This window comes from Heteronotia binoei, chromosome 8 (genome assembly GCF_032191835.1).
Source record: "Heteronotia binoei isolate CCM8104 ecotype False Entrance Well chromosome 8, APGP_CSIRO_Hbin_v1, whole genome shotgun sequence".
Taxonomy (NCBI): domain Eukaryota; kingdom Metazoa; phylum Chordata; class Lepidosauria; order Squamata; family Gekkonidae; genus Heteronotia; species Heteronotia binoei.
Window position 1 is genome coordinate 105,574,900 of NC_083230.1, and position 24,412 is coordinate 105,599,311.

At 46.2% G+C, this 24,412-nt stretch overlaps 1 protein-coding gene across 7 annotated transcripts in view; it reads left to right on the plus strand.

The window, feature by feature from the left end:
* Positions 1 to 243: 243 nt before the first annotated feature.
* Positions 244 to 24,412, plus strand: part of BPGM (bisphosphoglycerate mutase) — a 39,440-nt gene continuing 15,271 nt past the window's right edge. Inside the window, exons 1-5 of one of the 7 annotated variants that reach the window (XM_060245813.1) lie at positions 1,022 to 1,231; positions 3,675 to 3,838; positions 9,634 to 9,788; positions 13,465 to 13,532; positions 17,411 to 18,068. In XM_060245813.1, the coding sequence (XP_060101796.1) occupies positions 17,468 to 18,068 (601 nt within the window). In that variant the 5' untranslated portion in view covers positions 1,022 to 1,231; positions 3,675 to 3,838; positions 9,634 to 9,788; positions 13,465 to 13,532; positions 17,411 to 17,467. Of the gene's footprint in view, positions 1,232 to 1,507; positions 1,580 to 3,674; positions 3,839 to 9,633; positions 9,789 to 13,464; positions 13,533 to 17,410; positions 18,069 to 24,412 lie in introns of those variants that run through there. The other 6 variants (XM_060245812.1, XM_060245809.1, XM_060245810.1 and 3 more) reach the window with 6 other exon arrangements.

Consider the following 24,412-nt stretch of genomic DNA (forward strand, 5'->3'; position numbering starts at 1 on the left):
GAGCCCGTTTGGTGTAGTGGTTAAATGTGCAAACTCTTATCTGGAAGAACCGGGTTTGATTCCCCACTCCTCCACTTGCACCTGCTGGAATGGCCTTGGGTTAGTCATAGCTCTAGCAGGAGTTGTCCTTGAAATGGCAGCTGCTGTGAGAGCCCTCTCAGCCCCACCCATCTCATAGGGTGTCTGTCGTGAGCAGAGAAGATAAAGGAGATTGTAAGCCACTCTGATTCAGAGAGAAGAGCGAGGTATAAATCTGCAGTCTTTTTGTTCTTCTAAAAAGCTAACAAGAAAACCGCAGGAGAAAGCGCTCAGTCAGTTCAAAGGAGGCGTTCCAGGAAAAGATCCACCTGTTGAAGGTGAAACTGTCTTGCACCTGCTGAAAGGAACTGGACCATTTCCGGGGGGGAAACTTGGCAGTTCTACTAGAAAAAAACCATGCTTTGTATTTAAATTGTCTCATGCAAATAATACCTGTTATTTTTATTTCATTCTGTGAGAGAAAGCATACATTTAAAAGCTTTTTCCAAAAACATCCAGGAATTGATTGGGCTTTGGACGAACGCAGCCAGATGTATAAAGCAGCAAATGACAACGAACTTGAATCCACCCCTAGTGAAGCATCGCAGTTTTTCAATGAAACCTAACATTCTTCTAAAGACAGTGGCGAGACGAGCAGCTCAATCCCATTCCATGATGCGTGCAATCAATACGGCTTACTCCTGAGTAAGTGCGCACAGGATCTGGGCTGGCAAAAACGCATAACTGCAGGTGAAGACTTTCCAGATTCTCGGACTCTCCCTTGTTTACGGCAACCCCCCGTGAACTCCCTTGCACTTCCGAGTACCCGTGCACGTCGGAAGGCGTTGCACGAGCAAAACGGAGGAAAGAACGCCGCATCCCTACGCTTGTAGCCCGGGCCGCTAAATAACTGCTATTGGAGGCGCACCACGCCGATCTTCCGACGACCCTGCCTTCTTCCGTGAAGCATCATAAGAGGCTGAAGCCGAACGCGACTTAGTCCATCCCCCTTGGCCGTTGCAGGGTTTTCTCTGATAGGAGGCAGAACGGAAACCTGCAAGTGAGTGGCAAGCAACCCTCCAATCAAGGGGCGAACCTAATAGCCGCCTCGGGTTCGTTCTCCATTAGCAGTCAGCGCTAAGCTATTAGAACTGTAAATGCAGTTAGGTCGGCATTGCTATAACTTCAAGGGAAGAAGCTGAATGGTTGCAGGGTAAGCGTTAATAGTTGGAAAATTATTTTTTTTTATTCAAGAGTAGGTGTCAGTTAGCTGCAGTCTTAGAATGGAAGAGTGGTTAAATGAGTGTATCCTGTGTGCCTGGACGCATGCTTGGTTGCTTTTATTTCTTTATTTTTGGTTTCTGGCAGTCTCTTCTCTCCCCCAGAATGCTGGAAAACGACGCTGATCTCTGTTAGACAGAGATAGGCAGCCTTTTATGGAGGGGTCACTGGGGTAATCTTATAGGTCGCTTTCCCTTGTGACCCGAATCAGGATTTGATCCCAAGCGCCCAGAGATGGATTAACTGCACATGTTATGCCGTTTTGGGTTCAGCCTTAAAGGTTAATTGGCATAAATACCTTGCATGCATTCTGGGTAGAGCGGTAAGAATGGTGGGGGGAGCGATTTTTGTAAAACAAGAGTTTTCCATTTTAAATGTTTATAGTGCTTAGAGTAAAGGTAATCCCCTGTGCAAACGTCAGTCAAGTTCTGTAAATTGGGGCTTCCTAATTTTTTTTCTCCCCGCCAGTCTTTGCGCTTCTCTTTTTAACAGGATTTGATTTACAGTCCACAGCAGGTTAAACATCTGCAGATTTTCCTGCATGTTTCATGCGGTTTGATGTGCCGCTAAATTTAAAAGCACACGACCAAGACACATCAAACCCCAACCCCCAATTTACTAACGTTAGGAAGGGAGTTAAGAGAGAATGACGTGTGTAATGCCACATAATGAGTTCATGAGATTTTTGAAATCCAGGGGCATCCACGCTACGGAATACTGAGTCAACTGGTCATTTAAGGTCCTGTTTGCAAAACAAAATTTAGCATGGATTTGCACAAGTTCAGCACAAAATTAAAACAAAACAGATGTCTGTTGACACCTTGGAGAGTATTCCAGCAGATGCTTTCTGTGAGTCAGAGTTTGCTTCAACAGTAGCGTGGAGTTGCTCGCCTGATCCATGCATTGGATAAAGCAAGCTGTGACTCACAAAAGTTAATGCTGGAATAGTCTCTGAAGTTCACCAGACTCCTGTTTTTGTTTTGCTGCTGCAGACAAATAGGGCCACCCATCTCCTATTAATGGGAAAGTCAATATTTCCTCAATGATAAGGAGGCCACATGGTCCTGAACTTGTTATTTGGTTAAAACCAATTTTGGCCAAGAGCAGGGGTAGCAAAACTGCAGCATGGGGGCCACATGTGGCTCTTTCACATAAATTGTGTGGCTCGAAACCCCCACTACCCTGTCAGCTGACTGGGGGGAGGCATTTGTCTCTTTAAATCACTTATCCAAGTCAAGCAGGCTGGCAGCTTGGAGAATGCATTTTAGAATTGCTTTCTTTCCATGTCTCCTTCCTTCTTTGCTTCCTTCCTACCTACCTACATCTGACACACATGTTTTGTAGCTCTCAAACATTTGATGTTTATTCTGTGTGGCTGTTACGTTAACAAAGTTTGGCCGCCTCTGACCATGAGTATTGTGCTCATGGAAGTGGTAGTTTAGCCTTTAAAAGGTAAAGGTAGTCCCCTGAGCAAACCCCAGTTGTTTCCGACTCTGGGGTGACATTGCTTTCACAATGTTTTCAAAGCAGACTTTTTAGGGGGTGGTTTGCCATTGCCTTCCCCAGTCATCTGCACTTTCCCCCCATTTTACCAACCTCGGAAGGATGGAAGGCTGACTACCTGGAACCGGCTATCTGAACCCAGCTTCTGCCCGGATCGAACTCAGGTTGTGAGCAGAGTTTAGGACTGCAGTACTGTAGCTTTACCACTCTGCTCCATGGGGCTCAATCTCATAAAGGAATAAAGTAAGAGTCCAGTAGCACCTTTAAGACCAACAAAGGTTTGTTCAAGGTATAAGCTGTTGTGTACACACACACACACACTTCTTCAGGTACAATGAAATGGGAGAAAAGCATTCAAACTTATAGGTAGAGCTGAAGAAAAAACGAATTGCCATGTAACATGATGTCGAGAGATTTTGAGACGAAGCAGGAACAACAAGCAGAGTGCACAGAGTCAACAGCTGTATGGATCCAATTAAGGGAAACAACATTTGAAGCAATAGGATATAAGTATGTAAGAGAATTTTTTCTAATTGTGGGAATGTTAACACTTATCTCCTATTTAATACATTTCTGTAAAGGTGCACGCTTTCATGGGAACTTTCCATGTTACTGACTCAGTTTGTTAATTCAAACCAGAAAGTTCCAGAAGAGTGCATCTATATATCAGTAGCTTGTGAATCTAGTTTGGCAGGGTGACTTATGCTTAGAAATGCATAAGTATCATTAAGCACATGATACTATTAATGTATGCACATTAAATCCTTTCATATAGGTTTCAGATTCCATGAGAGAGTAGCTAGGAAGCAGTATATACATCCCAAAATGAAATAAAAGGGATTTTCCAGCTTACATTTGCTTTGCTGTTTTAGTCTGTAGCGATATTGGGCCAGGGCCTTGGTTTCTTGTGCTTTGTGAAGCACCCCGCGCCGGTATGCTGCTTTAAACAAAGGGGAGTGGTGAGAAAGTGGCCACGTCACCTGTACAGAAGCTTTGCTGTTGCTCTATCCATTGTCCAAACAGCCTGAGTCCACAGGTAGGTAGAAGACCCTGTGTGAGAGCAAAAGCTGCAGAGGCAGACCCTGTGTCTAGTAATATTCATTTAGAAGCTGACATTTCAGCAGTTGCAATTTGACCCACTGAAATGACCTCTTCTGCACAACTACTGTGGTTTTTCTCTGTTCCATCTGATGACCCTGCATTTGAGAAAGTGATGTGGGTTTCCTGGGAAAAGCTGAACTTTTTTTTAATGTCCTAAACAGAGCATGATATGACTAAACATTTCTCACATTGATTTACCCCCCCCCCCCCAATTAAATATTTTGCACTGACCTGGATGGCCCAGGCTAGCCTGTTTTCATCAGATCTTGGAAGTTAAATAATGTCCTAGCCCGGGGGTGTCGAACTCATTTGCTATGGGGGCCGTATCTTGTCGGGCTGGGCTGTGAGTGCTCTGTTGCTCCTGTGCGATTGAATAAGCCTGGCAAAGCAAGTTGTGATGCAGAAGGAAGCAAGAGAGGGAGAAGGAAGCAGATGACAGTGAGTTGCTCGCAAGCCTAATAGGAGCCCTCTGGGGGCCTGATTTGGCCTCTGGGCCACATGTTTGACATCCCTGTCCTAGCTGGTTCTTGAATGGGTGACCACCGAGGAAGTCCAGTGTTGCTATACAGAGGCAGGCAATGGCACCACCTCTGCTCCTCTCTTGCCTCAAAAGTCCTACAAGGTTGCCATAATTTGCCAGTGTTTCCTCTTAAGTTTTGCATGTTAGCAGCTGCTCATTGACATAGGAAGTCCTGCTCAGCAGCAGTCTGGAGCTGCACAGGGTCTTGCATTGCCCATTGCACACGTGAAGATCACAGTAGTTCTGTTCTGCTCAGGATGTGATCTGGTCCACTCCATGGAGGGGGAGAATTAGAGGGAACCTGATGGCATGAACTTCCCTTATAGTTTGGTGTAGTGGTTAAGTGTGCGGACTCTTATCCGGGAGAACCGGGTTTGATTCCCCACTCCTCCACTTACAGCTGCTGGAATGGCCTTGGGTTAGCCATAGCTCTTGCAGGAGTTGTCCTTGGAAGGGCAGCTGCTGTGAGAGCCCTCTCAGCCCCACCCACCTCACACAGTGTCGTTGTCTTCTCCTCCTCCTCCTCCTGGACAAATTTTAGTGCACCCAAAAAAATACATATGGTGAACGATAGATATCACTGTTCACTTGTCTGTTCCCACAGAATTTAACACTTCTCCCCAGAACCCTCTTGGGCACTTCAGTTTTTCTGTCACTTCTTGTTGCATCACTTGAATTAAAATGAGCCTTTAGAAATGAAAACATTTCTGGAGGGAAATAAAGCCCTGGTGCAGAACTCGGGTGTGTTTTGGATTGGGAAAGGATTCCTTGTATAGTATGTGAGGCTGTTAAGAACTGCATGGATCATTGCAGGAATGAGATATATTGTCTAACACAAGAGTAATAAAACTTAATGTAGAAAGGAGGTCCTTTTTCCTTTTCTGCTGAAATTATGTGACTTGTTATACAGACTAGACCAACAGTTGGCTCAAACTGCTAGCATGTATGCACTGTGTTGTTGTATGGTTAGGCCCAGGTGTTTTAGAATTTTTTGTCATCAAGTTGCAGCCAACTTATGGTAACCTCATAGGGTTTAGAAGAGCCCCATGGTGCAGAGTGGTAAAGCTGCAGTATTGCAGTCGAAGCTCTCTGCTCATGATCTGAGTTCGATCCCGGTGGAAGCTGGGTTCAGGTAGCCATCTGAAGGTTGACTCAGCCTTCCATCCTTCCAAGGTTGGTAAATTGAGTACCCAGCTTGCTGGGGGGAAAGTGTAGATGACTGGGGAAGGCAGTGGCAAACCACTCCATAAAAAGTCTGCCATGAAAACGTCATGATGCGACGTCACCTCAGAGTCAGAAATGACTGGTGCTTGCACAGGGGACTACTTTTCCCTTTTAGGATTCAGAGGCTGTTTGCCATTAAGAAATGTCCAGAGGTGGTTTGCCGTTGCCTGCCTCTGCATAGTAACCCTGGTGGTCTCCCATCCTACTGCTGACCCTGCTTAACTTCCAAGATCTGATACGATTGGTCTAGCCTGGACTATCCAGGAATCTGTCCAGGAAACTAGTATCTTTACTAGTTGATTGATCCTGCTCTATGCTTGGAAGGGGCCTGACAGCCTGTCCTGTCCAACCCGCCTTAGTACAAGAACTCCAAAGCTACGTCTTTCCTGACAGATGGCTGCCCTGCCTCATTTGCATCTTTAACACTGATGGTTGTGCTGGAGTTTGCTGTCCTCATTTGCTCCCTCATAGCCTCACGGAATACCATGGAAGAGCTGTCCTTTAAAAAGAAACAGGCAACAGGACAGGAGGAACAAAAAGAACTCTTTAGCCCTGAATGTGTGTCCTGTTTCACTGGAGTAACGGGTTCCTGTTTTCCTTCTGTGTTGCCTTTCTAATTCCAGTGTTGAGTTGCTTGTAGAGGGAAGACTCTACCTTTGCCATTGTTGCCTGTCACACAGCTGTTAACAAGACAACAGAATTCCTGCCAGGAAAAAAGAGTGCCTACTTCCAGAAAATTCAACCCATGAAATAAGAGTGACCCCTTTTTATGTGCAGTTTCTTTGTCTTTCCCTTTAAAGTAAAAGGTAAAGGTAGTCCTCTGTGCCAAGCACCGGTCGTTTCCAACTCTGGGGTGACGTCGCATCACAATGTTTTCACAGCAGACTTTTTTACAGGGTGGTTTGCCATTGCCTTCCCCAGTCATCTACGCTTTCCCCCCAGTGAGCTGGGTACTCATTTTACTGACCTCAGAAGGATGGAAGGCTGAGTCAGCCTTGAGTCGGCTACCTAAACCCAGCTTCTGCCGGGATTGAACTCAGGTTGTGAGCAGAGCTTGGACTGCAGTACTGCAGCTTACCACTTTGCACCACAGGGCTCTTGCCTTACTAAGCTACAAAAAGCTTTACAGCTGTTGCTTAGAATCATCTGATGAATCTCTGCCTAAAAGCATAGGATCAGGACCAGTGTTAAAAAGATGGGCCACCAAATTGTGAACTCTCCAGGAGGAGGAGCATTTGTAGTTTAAGATACTGGAAACCATATCTGAAATGGTAACCTGCCTTGATTTGATGCTCGTGAGAATTGCTGACACTTGAGACTTTAGAAATGTTTTAGAGACCTGGTGTGCTGAATGCCATTTTGGCAGGTATAGCTTGTACAGATTTCACTCTGAGGTACCATTTTCAAGCTTAGTCCGCTCCTCTCTGGAGTCAGTGGCCAGAGATGTGTGCAGTTGTTGCAGTTTGCTAGAATTTCACACCTCAGCTGATTCTTAGCTTCACTTTAGCCCTTTTTATTGGTTAGCTGTGGTGCTTAAAGCCATAATTGCACTGCCTGCCATCTTCCTGATACATGTGATTACCGCTGTTTTGTATGAATAGAACATCACGTGGTATTGTATGTCCTGAAGCTGGAAAATGTTGCTCTGTTCATACAAAATGGCAGCCATGCGTATCTGGATGTAGAGTCCTTCCTAATGCATGGTTTGGGCACAAAACTGTAACAACTGAAAAGGATTTGTGCATGAAGCATAATGGAATTGGCAAGTTCTAAATTTGGCCACATATATGAAGTGGAAAAAGTTTGAGATTCAAAGAGAGTGTTATGGAATTCACTGCCACAAGAGGTGGTGACAGCTGCAAGCATAGGTGGCTTCAAGAGGGGATTGGATAAACATATGGAGCAGAAGTCCATCAGTGGCTATTAGCCACAGGATATATATGGAACTTTCTGTCTGGGGCAGTGATGCCCTGTATTCTTGGTGCTTGGGGATGGCAATAGTTGTTCCAGAAAATGACTTTGTGGAGGGGATCCAAGGACACGATATCAAAAAGGTACAGGATGGATAAAGGCTGGGATTTTTAGAACACAGATGCAAGCAATATGCAGTAAAAATTCCTCTTATGATGTAGATAGGTGATACTGATGTCTGAGCTATGTAGGAACTGGGCTGTTTGTCTTGGCTGTTGGTCTGGAGACAAAGCATTGATCAGTATCAGGAAAGATGTCATTTTGATGTTATCATTTGATTGCTAGGTGCAGTGATACTGTCCCACATGAAATGGCATCCAGATAGCCACGCGTCACTTGCGTTGCAGTCCTAAGAAGACTTTCGCGCTTCCAAGTCCACTGACGTCAGTGGGCTTTGAAGGGTGTAACTCAGATAAGGTTTACAATGCTAAATCTTAAGGATTACACTCTTAAATCTAGAGTTGTCTCCTAGATGTGTATCATGCTATGCATTCAGTTAGGCATTCCATTGTTAGTGCACTCCTCCTTTATCAGTTGCAGTTGAACTAAAAAAAGAGAGAGATGTTGCTCACACCAGATACATAGATGATGCAGAGATATGCCAGATGTGTTCACCAGTTCTTTTAAGATTGACCAGTAGAGCTCACAATCTCAAATGCTGTGATGCTTAAATTGGGAAGGAATGGAATGAATAATTTAAGGCCGTTATTTATTGCCTGAGCCCTACAGGGAATGGGCGGAATAGAAATATATTAAATAAACAAATAAAGCACGTGTGGGATGTCAACACAACCACAATGATGTGTCCTACCATAATGGCTCTTTGGCAGTGGAGCAGATTGCTGGTCTGGAGTCTGGGGGGAATTCTGGCACCCTACAGCTTGATTCTCTTAGAAAATGGAATAATTTTTTGCAGACAGCTCATCTAGGGTTGGCCTGGCATGGAGAATGGATTATGTAGGAGGCCTGTTCCCTCTTACAGCTTGTGAATTATAAGTGAGCAGTAAACAACTAGGTTTTTAAGCAAACATTATGGACCTCAGAGCTCAATTTGCAGGCATAGGTTTCCTTTTTATAATGCATCAAACAGCATAGCTATCCCTCCTTCTTTGTAGACAATTACATTGGTTGTACTTGATTTGAGGTTTAAAGCGTCCTTTCTGAATCTGCACGAGTGTTATGACATCCTTGGCTGGATGACTGAAGACAGTATGTTCTGCTAACACAATAGCTGATAGAAAAGTCTCTTGCGTCAGAAGACTCTTTGCGCTGGTGGAGAGCGCCATTGTTAGCACTGCAGAATAGATCCACAAGATCCATAATAATTAATGTTTGGAAGAAGAGAAGAAGATATAGGATTTATATCTTGCCCTATTCTCTGAATCTCAGAGTGGTCACAATCTCTTTTACCTTCCCCCCCCAACAGACACCCTGTGAGGTAGATGGGGCTAAGAGCTCTTACAGCAGCTGCCCTTTCAAGGACAACTCCTATGAAAGCAATGGCTGACCCAAGGCCATTCCAGCAGCTGCAAGTGGAGGAGTGGAGAATAAACCCAGTTCTCTCAGATAAGAGAGTTCGCATACTTAACCACTGCACCAAACTGGCTCTCGGGGGTGGGGGAGTGGGGAGTAACTTCTACAGCTGCGGGGCTGTTTGAGCATCTCTATAGTAATAGTCGTGTTTATTTTTTACATCTAATAAGGACCAGTGAATATTTTTAATAGAGAAAGCTGCCTGTTCAGCATCGTTCTAGAACAGGGGTAGGGAACGTTGGCTCTCCAGATGTTTTTTGCCTACAACTCCTATCAGCCCCAACCATTGGCCATACTGACTGGGGCTGATGGGAGTTGTAGGCAAAAAACATCTGAAGAGCCAACGTTCCCTACCACTGTTCTAGAATATGTAGATATGGGGAGATGGTAACCCATTTCTGGACTGATGGATGCTTTAGCACCTATTCTATTTTTAAAGCAATAATGGTATCATAAAGCAGCTAAATGATATCTGTAAACAGGCTTGAGGCAAATAGCATGGATCTGAAACCAAACAACTTCTTATGACTCAAAAATACCATTGGATATTGATCACCTGATATATATTAGTCATCAGTCTCTCTGGAGAAACTTCTGTTAGTTTCTACTTTGCCATGCCAACTTTTTCTCACAAGAGGTATGTTTTCTTCCCTGCTTTTTCTCCCATCATGGTCACCTGGTAACATCTGCTTCTCCTCACGCCTCTTGTCCCACCCCTGTTACTCTACAGAAAGACAGCTAGGTAAGATGCTTGGCCCACAAGCGGGTTTTTCAGCTACAGTGGCTGCTTTCTCACAAGGATTCTCCCCCTTCGAATGAAGGAAGCCCCCCAAATTTCATAGGAGCTTCCACAGTACATGGCTTGGGGCTTTACCCTTGGAGATAGATCAAAGGAAGGCCTCCTTGAATCTGACTCAGAAGGAGGTACTGAAAGGTGGCTGCAGGTAAAAATGGAATTCCTATGTGCAGGCTTTGAATTCAGCAGGAGCTCACGGGAGTGCAGCTCCTGAACCTTTCTGAGGGCTCCCCCTCTTCCTCCTCCCCAACTACCTACCTTATCCACTGAATAGTAGGTGCAGCTGCATAACAATCCCTGGGTTAGGAGAACAGGCAGCCAGCCATCCACCAGAAGCTTTGCCACACCCCAGCATCCCTCATTAACCCCTGGAGAAGCCCACACCACTCTTTCTTCACTTATGTGATTTTGGGTGGAGGGTGGCTTGCTGGCCTTTTGACTGGGGGTGGGGTGGTGGCCTAGGAGAGCCCCAGGTGAGTGAGGCCTGCTTGGGCTGGCTGGATCTCTAGCCAGCCCAAGCAGGCCTCGCTCACCTGGAGGTCTCTTTTCTTGCATCGGATTGCTTTTGGCTAGTTGGGAGGACAGCATCTGCTAATGAGTTATGCTAATGAGCTCCACCACCTATTTTTCTACAAAACGACCCCTGCCTATGTGGATTCTTCAACCACTGCCAGTTCAGAGAAGAAGTATGGACCGAGGTGCCACAGATTTCCCCTCCCCAAGTTTGGCCCTTTCCCTTCAGCTTAGGCCTTTGTTACTCTCCAAGTCTTCCGACTTGCCTGTAGAATTCAAGGGACAAGCAGGATCAGTCTCTTATAGGGCCCGGCTTCAGAGACAGTTTTCCCAGTGGCTGTCATGTCTCGCTTCATGTCAGGTATTGTGGGATTTGGAAGCAACAAGAATTTTTCCTGGCTTTGAGAGCCTGACTACAAACTGAGAGGCAAAGGCCTACTCTTTCTTTGCTGAAAGACTTGAAGTGAGGATGTGACAGGATTAACAGCTGCTGAGAACAATGACTGGCTAGTGAGCCTAGCTGAAATTTGCGATCATCTTCTCAGAGAACAAGATGGTGTAAATATGTGGGCTGTAGGCCCTGAGGGTTTTGTGGATACGTGGTTGTGCGTGAGATGTGTATGCCAAATGTTCTGGGTTCAGGGATACTGGAGCGCGTTGGCATGAATATCATCCTTTATCAAGTTCTGCAGCTCAAATCAAGATCGCTGTGGGTGTTGTCTTCGAGTACAACTGATGTGCTCAGCTTATATAATCAGCCGACCTACTTTCCCCCACATGGTACTTCTGGATCCGTCCCCATTTTGTGAAATGTTTTAGGGAGCAAGAGATCATGAAAACAGAAGGATTCCACCGCCCCCCCTCAATAGAATTGTGAGAGCTGGCTTCACTTCTACCACTGAAGTATGCGTCCCACATAAGAGAAGCCATGTTGGATCAGACCAGTGGTCCATCCAGTCCAGCACTCTGTGTCACACAGTGGCCAAAAAAACCCAGGTGCCACCAGAAAGTTCACCAGTGGGGTTAGGATATTAGAAGCTCTCCCACTGTTGCCCCCCAAGCACCAAGAATACAGAGCATCACTGCCCCAGACAGGGAGTTCCATCTATACCCTATGGCTAATAGCCACTGATGGAATTCCTCCCCCTCCGAATGAAGGAAGCCCCCCAGATTTGATAGCTTCCACAGTGCCTCTGCTCCACATGTTTATCCAATCCCTTCTTGAAGCTGTTGCTTCCAATGTGACCCAAGGATGGCAGCTTTTCTGTGTGAGATTGTGGTTGCTGAGAGTCCCTGGGCGTGTCATTGGGGTGGCCAAGATGGTGTCAGACATCACACAGAAAGCAAATGGCTGACTTTTTCCTCTCTTGGAACATCTGCAGGATTGACAGGTTACCACAGACTGAGAATAGGGGTATTCCGCGCTCATTTGGAACTTGTAGTCCTCAACGCAAGAGAGGTGCACAAATTTCCCTTTGTGTGTTTCTGTGGGACTGAGAAAGACCTATGCACGAGTGTTTTGTGCAGAGGGTTCTGTAGGGTCTGAAGCAGCTCTTCAGATTCTCTGCAGATCAAACTCTTAGGACTGGCCCAGACGGGACCCTGCTGTTGTCACTGCCAAGTCTCTGTGCGTCTCTCTGTATAGTGGGGAAGAGCTTTGATGGAATTTACTGCCAATACAAGGTGCACTGATTCAGGAAAGAATTATACAGTTGTATGGCATTTAGGTCAGCTAATGTCTGTAGCACCTACTGGAACCTTGTACAGAGACAGTATCTCTGAATATTGGATGCCTGGAGGTGAACTGTGGGCATTTACATCATGCCCCGCTTATCAGCATGCAGAGATATCTGACCACCACTGTTGGAAACAGAATTTTTGTTGTTGTTCAGTCACACAGTCGATTCCGACTTTTTGCGATCCCATGGACCAAGTCATGCCAGGCCCTCCTGTCTTCCACCATCCTCCAAAGTCTGCTCAAATTCGTGTTTGTTACATCAGTAATGCTGTCCAACCATCTCATCTTTTGCCGTTCCTTTCTTCTTTTGTCTTCTGTCTTTCCCAGCATCAGGATCTTCTCCAGCGAGTGCTCCCTTCTCATTTGGTGGCCAGAGTTTGCGTTTCAGCTTCAGCACCTGACCTTCCAGGGAACTGTCAGGGTTGATTTCCCTTAGGACTGACTGATTTAATCTTCTTGCAGTCCAAGGGACTCTCAAGAAATGGAATACTGGACTAGAAAGTCAGGAGAGCACATTTGTTTTGTGATAACATGAAAGTGAGCTGGTGATATGCTTCTATTGAGTAACGTTTTCTAAGAAGCCTGGGATATTACTAGCAGATGATTAGTTTATTAGCAAGTCACAGGCTCTGCTTCTTGTATCTTTTTGTAGACTTGCCATGCATCATAAATTTAGTTCAGCTTACCACCAAATTTGGGCTGTATCACTTCAGACTTACAGGTGTAAGCTCACCTTTCAAAAATATCCCCTGCTCATAAACATCATGTTGGAGGGAAGGCTATGCTGGAACCATTACAACATTTGTCTGATTTTCTACATGGAAGGAGTTTTCTGGGACTATTCAAGTCATGTGAATCCACATTTGCAGTCTGAAGTGGTTCCATCTATCTGAGGTTTTTTTCCTCAGTGAGGAAGGATGATGAAGATTTTGGATTTATATCCCGCCCTGCATTCCAAATCTCAGAGTGACTCACAATCTCCTTTATCTTCCTCTCCCACAACAGACACCCTGTGAGGTGGGTGGGGCTGAGAGGACTCTCACAGCAGCTGCCCTTTCAAGGGCAACCTCTTGTGAGAGCTATGGCTGGCCCAAGGCCATTCCAGCAGGTGCAAGTGGAGGAGTGGGGAATCAAACCTGGTTCTCCCAGATAAGAGTCTGCACACTTAACCACTGCACCAAACTGGCTCTCAGGTGGAGGAATGGTCAGATTCTGCTTTTACAGTTGTAGTTGCAGGAGGTTTCACTGCCTTCTCTTTTCTTTTAGGTAGGCTGCAAAATTGTGCCTTTTTTGCCAGAGACTTGCATAGGATGAATGCGTTTGCAATGCTTGAGGTGAGTACAATGGATGTTACCTGATGTGTTTTTGAAATGACGCATTTGTTCCATTTGTTGAATGTGCAAGCATGTTCTTTGCTTAGTCCGAGATCTTCAGACTAGTCGGAAACGCCTGTAGGAGAGTATTGGGCCTCACTTATATGTGGCATTGGTGTGGGAAGCGCCCCTATAATCTGAGGGCTGCGCCCAGTACAGAACTTGTGGATGGGACCTGGAAGCGAACAAGATCATGCCATAAAAGGCCAAATAAGTTGTGCTCGAATCCAGTTTCAACTTGGATGTGATTCTGGCAGTCCCAGCGAATGAAGCATTCTGCTTCCCTCCAGGCTACACTCCCACGGGTTTTGGTCTGCCCTATTAGCGAGCGAAAACTGTTCTTAATCCAGCGGGGAAGCTGTCGATGAGATTGCAGAGCATTGATGAGATTGCAGATAGTGCTTTTGAGTCCTCCCTTCTTAGAGTAGGAGAAGGGGAATGCTTCACCAGCTCTTATTCCTGTCCTAGTTTTAGGATTGCTGCAAAGAAAGGATGGTGACATCGGCGGGGAGACTTCTTTCATGCAGCCCACGGGGGCTCAGTGTAGATCTAACATATCCCAGTTTCTCTAGCTAGGAAGCTGGGAATCCCAATACCTTGCTCTCTGTCTCTTGTCTGCCATCCTCAAGTCCCCCCCCCCCCCCTTCCTTCAGAGCTGGTGTAGAGTTACATCTGTACCAGCATCGGTGCTAAAAACAGGGAGAACAAGATGAGAGCAGGAAAGGTCTTGGGGTCGTAGTGGATCACTCAGTGAAATGTGCGAAAATGTAGTAAGTGCAAAAAGGATCTAGGGGTCTTAGTGGACCATACACTGAACATGAGTCAACAGTGTGATGTGGTGGCTAAAAAGGCGAATGCAGTTTTGGGCTGTATCAACAGAAGTATAGTGTCCAGATCACGTGAAGTGCTGGTATCAGTTTACTCTGCTCTAGCAAGACATCACTTGGAGTATTGCGTTCAGTTTTGGGCACCACGTTTTAAGAAGGATATAGACAAGGATATAGCTGGAACGGGTCCAGAGGAGAATTGTTAGGGGTCTGGAGACCAAGTCCTTTGAAGAAAGGTTGAAGGAGCTGGGGATGTTTAGCCTGGAGAGGAGGCGGCTGAGAGGTGATATGATCACCATTTTCAAATAGTTGAAGGGCTGTCATATAGAGGATGGGGTGGAATTGTTTTCTGTGGCCCCAGAAGGTAGGACCAGAACAAATGGGTTGAACTTAAAAGAGTTTCCGGCTCAACATTAGGAAGAACTTCCTGACTGTTAGAGTGGTTCCTTAGTGGAACAGGCTTCCTCAGGAGGTGGTGGGCTCTCCTTCCTTGGAGGTTTTTAAACAGAGGCTAGATGGCCATCAGACAGCAATGAGGATCCTGTGAATTTAGGGGGCAGTATTTGTGAATTCCCTGCATTGTGCAGGGGGTTGGACTAGATGACCCTGGAAGTCCCTTCCAACTCTATGATTCTATGAAAGCGTCAACCCAGTATGCTGCAGCAGTGAAAAAGGCAAAGACTGTGTTAGGGATTCATAGGAAAAGGATTGAAAATAAAATGACTGATATTCTATTGCCCCTGTTTAGATCTGTGGTGCAGCCTTATTTAGAATATTGTGTGGAGTTCTGGTCACTCTTATCTCAAAAAGGAGGTCACAGAGTTGGGAAAAGTACAGAAGAGGGGAATCAAAATGATTAGGGGGTTGGAGCACATGAGGCAAGAGTTTGGGACTTTTCAGTTTGGCAAAGAGACAACTAAGGGGGGAGGCCTGGTAGAGGTTTATAAAATAATGCATGGGATGGAGGGAGTTGACAGAGAACTTTCCTTCCCTTTACCAGGATACTAGAACTTGAGGGTATCCAGTGAAACTGATGGGCAGTAGGTTCAGGATGGACAAAAGGAACTACGTCTTTACACAAGTGACAAAAATGTACTGTTGGATTTGCTGTTGGAGGATGCACTGATGACCACAGACATAAAAGGAGATTAGACAGGTTCATGGAGGATAGGTCTATCTGGGGCTATTAGCTGTGGTGGCCAAAGAGAACCTCCACATTCAGAGGCAGTCAGCCTCTGAATCCCAGAGCCAGGAAGCAACATCAAGGGAAGGCCTTGGCCTCTGTGCCCTGTTGTTGACCAGCCAGAGAAACTGGTTGACCACCGTGTGAGACAGGATGCTGGACTAGATAGACCACTGGTCTGATCCAGCAGGGCTCTTTTGATGTTCTCGAGACACCGGTTGCCAGTCCGTTCCTTACCACGTGTCAACCTAAGGACCGAGTTTTGCCAGGTGTGTGTGGCGCAGCCATCGTTTGGCTGCAAGAAATTGTGCTCGCATTGTCAGGGGTCCAGCAGTAGATAAATGAGTGGCAAATCTAATAACATCTTCGCCGCATTTCCTCTCGCGATGGGTAATGGGCTTGAATTCTCACACTCCAAAGGTTGTCAGCCCTGTCCTCCAAAGTGTTACTGCGGCACACTCTCAATCTAGTGGCATCTTCTTTTCCTATTCACGGACCTTGGGAGGAACGGTGGCTCAATGGTAGAGCATCTGCTTGGTAAGCAGAGGGTCCCAGGTTCAATCCCCGGCATCTCCAACTAAAAAGGATCCAGGCAAATAGGTGTGAAAAACCTCAGCTTGAGACCCTGGAGAGCCGCTGCCAGTCTGAGTAGACAATACTGGCTTTGATGGACCGAGGGTCGGATTCAGTAGAAGGCAGCTTCATATGTTCATATGGCCCTTAACCAGGGATCATTGCATAGAAAAAGAGGTGTCAGAGCTCATTAGCACAACTCATTTGCATATGCCACACACCCCTGACATCACCAGAAGGTGTACCCAATTATATCAGCTCAGCATCTACCTTAAAATGCTTCTTGAATTATAATTGTCATAACAAAACCTTACTCCCATCCAGTGTTCCCTAAAAGCTTCAGAGTCTTGTGAGCAAAAATTCTACTTTGTGAGCTACTGGCAGGGCTTTTTATGTAGAAAAAGCCCAGCAGGAACTCATTTGCATATTAAGCCACACCCCCTGACAGCTGGACCTGCGTTCCTGTGCATTCCTGCTCCAAAAAAGCCCTGGCTACTGACATTAAAGTTGTGAGCTACTGCATAAATTATTGTGCTCTGGGGCCACCCTTCCTGAGCTAAGACAAAAATGTGTGAGCTGGAGACTAAAAATCTGTGAGCTAGCTCACGCTAACTTGGCTTAGAGGTAATACTGTTCCTGTCATACTTTTTCAACGACTTTCCCCTATGTGGCTGCAGTGGCATGATGAGGATTTCCATCTGTCTGCTTGATATGTTTCGGTTATTTCCCCATTTTCTGTGGGGAAATTTTTTTAAAAGTCTGTCCAATCTTAGAGTTCAGCAAAATTCTCACAGGGGGTTTGAACAACGGGGCCCAGAAGCAAGTATCAGGGGTGGGGTAAGAAAGAAAGAGCACAAGAACATTTAGAGGTTCTGGAACTCCACTCCTGTGAGCTCCTGCCCAAAATGAGACCTGCCCGTAAGAATGATCAGATTGCAGGGAACTCCCCCGTTCCTCAGTTCCCGATGCTGGTCTGCCACGGAACCCTTCCAAGTCGCAGATCCCCGTTCTGGTTTTGTGGGTGGCAAGAGCAGATTGCATCTGGGCTCTCCTTGCCCCATTTGAATGGAGAATGTGACCCAGGTTACGCCCACGCTTGACTGCAGCTGCAGGTTGCCAGGAGCGATCGCTAGTGACAGGCGAGCCGTCTTCCAGGGAAGCTCGTCGGCTGTTTCTGTCTCGTCAAGCTCCAGGGCTGCCTGCTTGAAAAATCACCTCTCCAAAGCATTTGATCTCTCTGTTTCCTTTCCGTGCAGATGGCTTCTCATTAGACGCTACTCCTTGCTGCCCATCCTGCGAAGGTGCGACTCGAAATGGCCAAGTACCGGCTAATCCTGCTGAGGCACGGGGAAGGGGCCTGGAACAAGGAGAACCGCTTCTGCAGCTGGGTGGACCAGAAGCTGAGCGGCGACGGGGTGAAGGAGGCCCAGACCTGCGGCCGGCACCTCAAAAACCTGGGCTTTGAGTTCGACCTCGTCTTCACGTCCATCCTCAGCCGCTCCATCCAGACTGCTTGGCTGGTGCTCGAGGAGATGGGGCAGGAGTGGGTCCCCACCGAGGCTTCTTGGCGGCTGAACGAGAGGCACTACGGGGCCCTGATCGGCCTCAACCGGGCAGAAATGGCGCTGAACCACGGGGAGGAGCAGGTGAAGCGGTGGCGGAGGAGCTACGATGTCACCCCGCCCCCCATCGCCGAGTCGCACCCGTACTATCACGAAATCTATAACGACCGCAGGTATAAGCTTTGCGACGTCCCCTTGGAGAAACTCCCCAAGGCCGAGAGCTTAAAGGAAGTCCTCGAAAGACTCCTTCCCTACTGGAACGAGAGGATAGCGCCGGAGGTGAAGAAGGGCAAAACGGTACTCATCTCTGCTCACGGGAACAGCACGCGAGCACTGCTGAAGCATTTGGAAGGTAGCGTTGTTCTAGAACAGGTTAAAAAAATCTAGACCGGGGTGGCCAGACTTGCTTAACGTAAGAGCTGCATAGAATAAATGTCAGATGTTTGAGGGAGGGAAAGAAGTAAAGAAAATAGATTGGGAGGGAGGGAGAGGTGGAAAGAAAGTAACTTTGACTATAAATGCATTCTCCAAGTCACCGACTGGCTTGGCTTGGTTAAGTGATTTAAAGAGACAAATGCCTTTTCCAAGCTGGCTAACAGGATGGTGGAGGCTTCAAGAGCCGCACAACATGCGTGAAAGAGCCATAATGATAGAGAACTGTGGCTCCTGAGCCACAGTTTGGCCATCCTTGACCTACACAGTATAAATCCTACTAATGAAAAGATACTTTCTTTGCATGCTAATTCAGAAAAATGCGCCCTATTTTTTCAGCACGTGGTGGTGGTGGTGGGGGGGTTGTTATCTTATGGTTACATCTACGCTTCAAATTTATATTGGGTTTTTAATTGTCATGACTTCCCATTGAGAACTATAATATGGAAACTGGGGGCGGTAGTCCAGAAAGAGTAAAAGAAGAGTTGGTTTTGTACCCTGCTTTTCACTACTCGGAGGAGTCTTGGAGCGGCTTACAATCACCTTCCCTTCCACGACAGACACCCTGCAAGGTAGGTGGGGCTGAGAGACAGAGCTGTGACTAGCCCAAGGTCACCCAGCTGGCTTCATATGGAGGAGTGGGGAATCAAGCCCTGGTTCTCCAGATCGGAGCCTGCCACTCTTAACCGCCACACCACAGCTGGCTCTTAATCTGAGCATGTGGAGCTGGCTTATATTGTGTGAGACTGTTGGCCTGTCAGTCTTGTCTTCTCTGGCTGGCTTCCTCCCGGACTTCAGGCAGAGGTCTTTATCACTTGCTACCTGAACCTTTCCATGGGAGATGCCAGAGACTGAATTTGGGGAATTCTGAGTTCAAGGCAGGTTCTCTGCCATTCAGCCACCACCTCTCCCCTCACTGTCCGAGATCCTTAGAGCACATGTGGTCAAATTACCCCACAGTTCTCGGGTTTCTTGGAGAAAGGCTATGGGGTCAGTTTTAAGTCTGGTAGGTAGCTATTCCCATTGCAAATAAGCAGTGCACTTTATAAAACTTCAGACTGCTCAGCCAGCCAACCGTCTGGATCGGTGCTTGTGAACAACTTCAAGCATACCTTTTGGTTCTTCCCTTAACTCATATTCCCTGTATGTCAGTGAGGCGGGTTCAGCTGAGAGTTTGAAGATGATGATGATATTGGATTTATACCCCACCCTTCGCTCTGAATCAGAGTCTCAGAGCGGCTTACAATCACCTTTACCTTCCTCCCCCACAACAGAGACCTTGTGAGGTTGGGTGGGGCTGAGAGAGCTCTCTCAGAAGCTACCCTTTCAAGGACAGCTCTGTGAGAGCTATGGCTGACCCAAGGCCATTCCAGCAGCTGCAAGTGGAGGAGTGGGGAATCAAACCTAGTTCTCCCAGATAAGAGCACTTAACCACTACACCAAACTGGCTGTCTTGTGCATGGCTGCTTGATAAATGTTATGAAGCTCCTAGAGGCGACACTTTCCCCTCCATACCACACTGGGCCCAGCGTGGCCTGCTGTGTGCTGGCCCACTGTGTGTTTGTCCTATCATGTGTCTCTTCAGGCAGAGCAGGGGCCCAAGTGAGACACTCGATACGTGTTTTTAGAAATTGGGCAGGCCAGCAAGGGCCATTGGAGGTTTGATTGGCTGTGCAGGTTTTTAAAAAATGTTGCTTTGGCAGCAGCTGCCGCCATAGCACAGAGATCTTCACTGTGTGACTGAAGGCAAGCTGTGACTGGCTCTTCTTGGGGCTTCCTGCTTCAGCCATTTTGTGGCTGAGCCCGTGACAGAATTCCAAAGGTGCCTATTGGCTCAACAAGATTGGGGACCCCTGGGGTAGGGGGTGTGAGTAGCACAGGCATTGTGTTTGTAGTTTGCCTGAATGAGTACAGGAGGCCCTTTAGGGCTGACTGCGACATAACGCCCTGCCTATCCTCATGTCCACCTCTCCAGCATTGTGTCATTGCTTGCTTCTCTGCGGTAGACAAAACAACTCCAGGGCACAGTGTGTGTGTTTGGAGGCTGGAATGGCTGCATTGTAATTATTGTATTGCACATGCTAGAACTGTGGTGTCTCATACCCAAGCTTCTGTCCTTCTTAAGAACATAAGAGAGACCATGTTGGATCAGGCCAGTGGCCCATCCAGTCCAACACTCTGTGTCACACGGTGGCCCAAAACCCCAGGGATCATCAGGAGGTCCGTCAGTGGGGCTAGGATGCTAGAAGCTCTCCCACTGTTGCCTCCCCCCCTCAAGCATCAAGAATACAGAGCATCACTGCCCCAGACAGAGTTCCATCAATACCCTGTGGCTAATAGCCACTGATGGATCTCAGCTCTGTATGTTTACCCAATCCCCTCTTGAAGCTGTCTATGCTTGTAGTCACCACCACCTCCTGTGGCAGTGAATTCCGTGTGTTAATCACCCTTTGGGTGAAGAAGTACTTCCTTTTATCCATTCTAAACTGACGAGCAATTTCATTGAGTGCTCACGAGTTCTTGTATTTTGAGAAAGGGAGACAAGGACTTCTTTCCCTACCTTCTCTATCCCATGCATAATGTAAACCTCTGTCATGTCACCTCTCAGTCGACATTTCTCCAAGCTAAAGAGCCCCAAGTGTTTTAACCTTTCTTCATAGGGAAAGTGTTCCAATCCTTTAATCATTCTAGTTGCCCTTTTCTGCACTTTTTCCAAAGCTATAATATCTTTTTTTAGGTGCGGTCACCAGAATTGTACACAGGACTCCAAATGAGACTGCACCATCGATTTATTCAGGGGCATTAAGATACCGGCTGATTTGTTTTCAATTTCCTTCTTGTCCCAAAAGGGTTGATTGCCAGTGTGTGCGAGGGACAGAGAGCTGATGCTGCGTTCTCGTTGGGGTGGGGCTCTCATTGTCCTAGGCAATCGATCCGTAGCTCACAGCAGACTGTGTTGCCCTGTACTCCAAAATTGATTGTTAACTCACGCTTATGTTGGTGTGACATTTCCCAATAGTAGACCTACCTGTCAGTTGCCAGGCTAATTGGCAGCAGTCATTGGCAGCATGAGACAAGGGTGACCTTAATAATTGTTTCAAGCCATTGCCAAAATCGGGCCAGGCCTCTTAAAACAAAACTGCAGAGGTCTAGAGCGTCCATAAATTTAGTCTGGCGCTTCTCTGGTTATTCTTTCACTTCTCACCCAAGGGAGTTGTTCTGTTCTCTTGTCAGCGTATATCGCAAATGGAGTCATAGAATCATAGAGTTGGAAGGGACCTCCAGGGTCATCTAGTCCAACCCCCTGGACAATGCAGGAAATTCACAAACACTTCCCCTTAAATTCACAGGATCAGCATTGCTGTCAGATAGCCATCTAGACTCTGTTTAAGAACCTCCAAGGAAGGAGAGCCCACCATCTCCCGAGGAAGCCTGTTCCACTGAGGAACCACTCTAACAGTCAGGAAGTTCTTCCTAATGTTGAGCCAGAAACTCATATGATGTAATTTCAACCCGTTGGTTCTGGTCCTACGTTCTGGGGCCACAGAAAACAATTCTGCACTATCCTCTACATCAGGGTTGGCCAACGGTAGCTCTCCAGATGTTTTTTGCCTACAACTCCCATCAGCCCCAGCCAGCATGGCCAATGGCTGGGGCTGATGGGAGATGTAGGAAAAAACCTCTGGAGAACTACCATTGGCCACCCCTGCTCTACATGACAGCCCTTCAATTACTTGAAGAGTCAACTGTGGTTTGTTTCACAGTTATCTCAGAGACATTGTGGTAATTGGTATTATATTGTGGTAATTGGCATGTGAGGAGGGGGGGAGGGATACCCTGACCCAATGGTAGAAAACCAACCCCGGGGATCTTGAGTTGTTTGACGTGTCGGCCACATGAATGCTGTTCTGTTCCAGCTTTACCCTGAGAATGCTTTGCAGTATCAGACCATTTCTTCCAGATTTCAGCCAACTTGGAATCTCATGAGCAGGGTGTACGAGTGCAGGTCTTCCCCCTGGTCATGGCACCCAGCGTGTGGCACTCATCCTGCCTACAGATTTTCCATTGGACCACCAGGAATGAGGACCATAAATGTGTCTAATCCTTTTGAAAAGCCACTTGTTTTGTTACTTAGATCATTAAACCCTGCTTTTTTTTGGTGTCGTGGTTAAGTGCGCGGGCTCTTATCTGGGAGAACTGGGTTTGATTCCCCACTCCTCTTCTTGCAGCTGCTGGAATGGTCTTGGGTTAGCCATAGCTCTCGCAAGAGTTGTCCTTGAAAGGGCAGCTTCTGGGAGAGCTCTCTCAGCCCCACCTGCCTCATAGGGTGTCTGTTGTGGGGGAGGAAGGTAAAGGAGATTGTGAGCCACTCTGAGATTCAGAGTGAAGGGCAGAGTATAAATCCAATATCTTCTTCATCATCATCTTCCCCCCCTCCCTAGTAGGTGCTCAAAGCAGCCTACAACCAGCTCTTTGAGGTAGGTTAGGCTACAAGAGCGAGTAAGGTATATTCAAGGTATAAGCGTTCATGTGCATGTACCTGAAGAGGTGTGTGTGCACACGAAAGCTTAATACCTTGAATAAAACTTTGTTATTCTTAAAGGTGCCACTGGACTCTAACTTTGTTCTACTGCTTCAGACCACCACGGCTGCCCACCTGAGTGTGAGAAAGAGATGAGGGTTCAATAAAATAGGTTGGGTGGGTTGCATTCTTGTGAAGCTACCCAGGCAGGGAAGTTACTGTTAATTAAAGCAGAGAGACTTTGAATCGCATTTAGTACTGGAAGAAGAAGAGAGAGGATTTATACCCTGCCCTTCACTACCTGAAGGAATCTCAGACTCAGGCTTACAGTCTCCTTCCCCTCCCCACAACAGATACCCTGTGAGGTAGGTGAGGCTGAGAGCTCTGGCAGAAACTGCTCTTGAGAGGAACAGCTTTGTGAGAACTTGTGATTGACTCAAGGTCACATCAGCAGGTGCGAGTGGAGGAGTGGGGAATCAAACCTGGTTCTCCCAGATAAGAGCCCATGCACTTAACCACTGCACCAAACTTGAATATCAGATTACACTTCCTTCCACTGGGGCATTTTTAAAAAAAAATATGTTGTTTTCAAGCAAAAGTATTCCATTAACACTTTTTTTTTTTTTTTTTTTCAGAATTTGAATAATTTTATTTCACATATATAGTCAAAAATAGTCATACATATATTCACACATACAATACCAACATATACTTACTACCTAACAAACACACCTAACAAACCCTACCAAACAACACATGACAGACAACCCCCAACAACACTTAGAGGAGCGATGAGTCAGTAAAAGATTTACAATTTCAATATTTCCCTATCATTTCAAATCCTAGCGTCTTAGCCCATTCATACATCGGGCTCCATGTCTCCTTACATTCTTCCATATTTCCTCCTTTCAGTCTACAAGTTAGTGTATCCATTTCAGCTGCTTCCATTAATTTAGACAGAAATTCATTCTTATTTGGAGTTTGCGGCTTCTTCCAGTATTTCGCATACAATATTCTAGATATTGTTATAATATGCAGTAACAATCTTTTGGCTTTTTTGGGTAGTGAAGTTTGACAAATGTTCAATAAGTATAATTCAGGTACATGAGGGATTCTTATTTTTAACATCTTTTGCGTCCAGATAGATATTTGTAACCAATATTTTTTAGCGTAATCACATTTCCACCACAAATGATACAACGAGCCCTTAACTTTTGCGCATTTCCAGCATTTATCTGAACTATTTGGAAACGCTTTGGAGAGTCTTTCGGGGGTATAGTACCAACGGTAGACCATTTTGTACAAGTTTTCTTTTAATAGAGAGGATTTAAACAGCTTATTATTTTCTCTCCATATTTTTTCCCAATTATCTAAATCAAGAGTATAACCAAATTCTTGTAGCCATTTAATCCAGCTTTCCTTCACACTTTCCTCTTGCATCTTAATTTCTAACAGCCATGTATAACATCTCGAGATCATTTTTCTATCAGATTCAAATATGATATCATCAAATTTATTTAAATTTTTTGAAAAGCCTAACCCCTTATCTGACTTATACCTAGATTTCACTTGTGTTCTCAACCACCAATCCATTTCCGAAATTGTTTCTACATTCAGTTCCTGTCTAACATTTAACAAACTTCCATATGTATAGTCCTCTTCCCAGTTGAAAAGGTGGGGTTGAGTGGATGCCTCCACCGGGGAAAGCCATTTAGGAGTATATTTGTATATTAAGTTTTTAA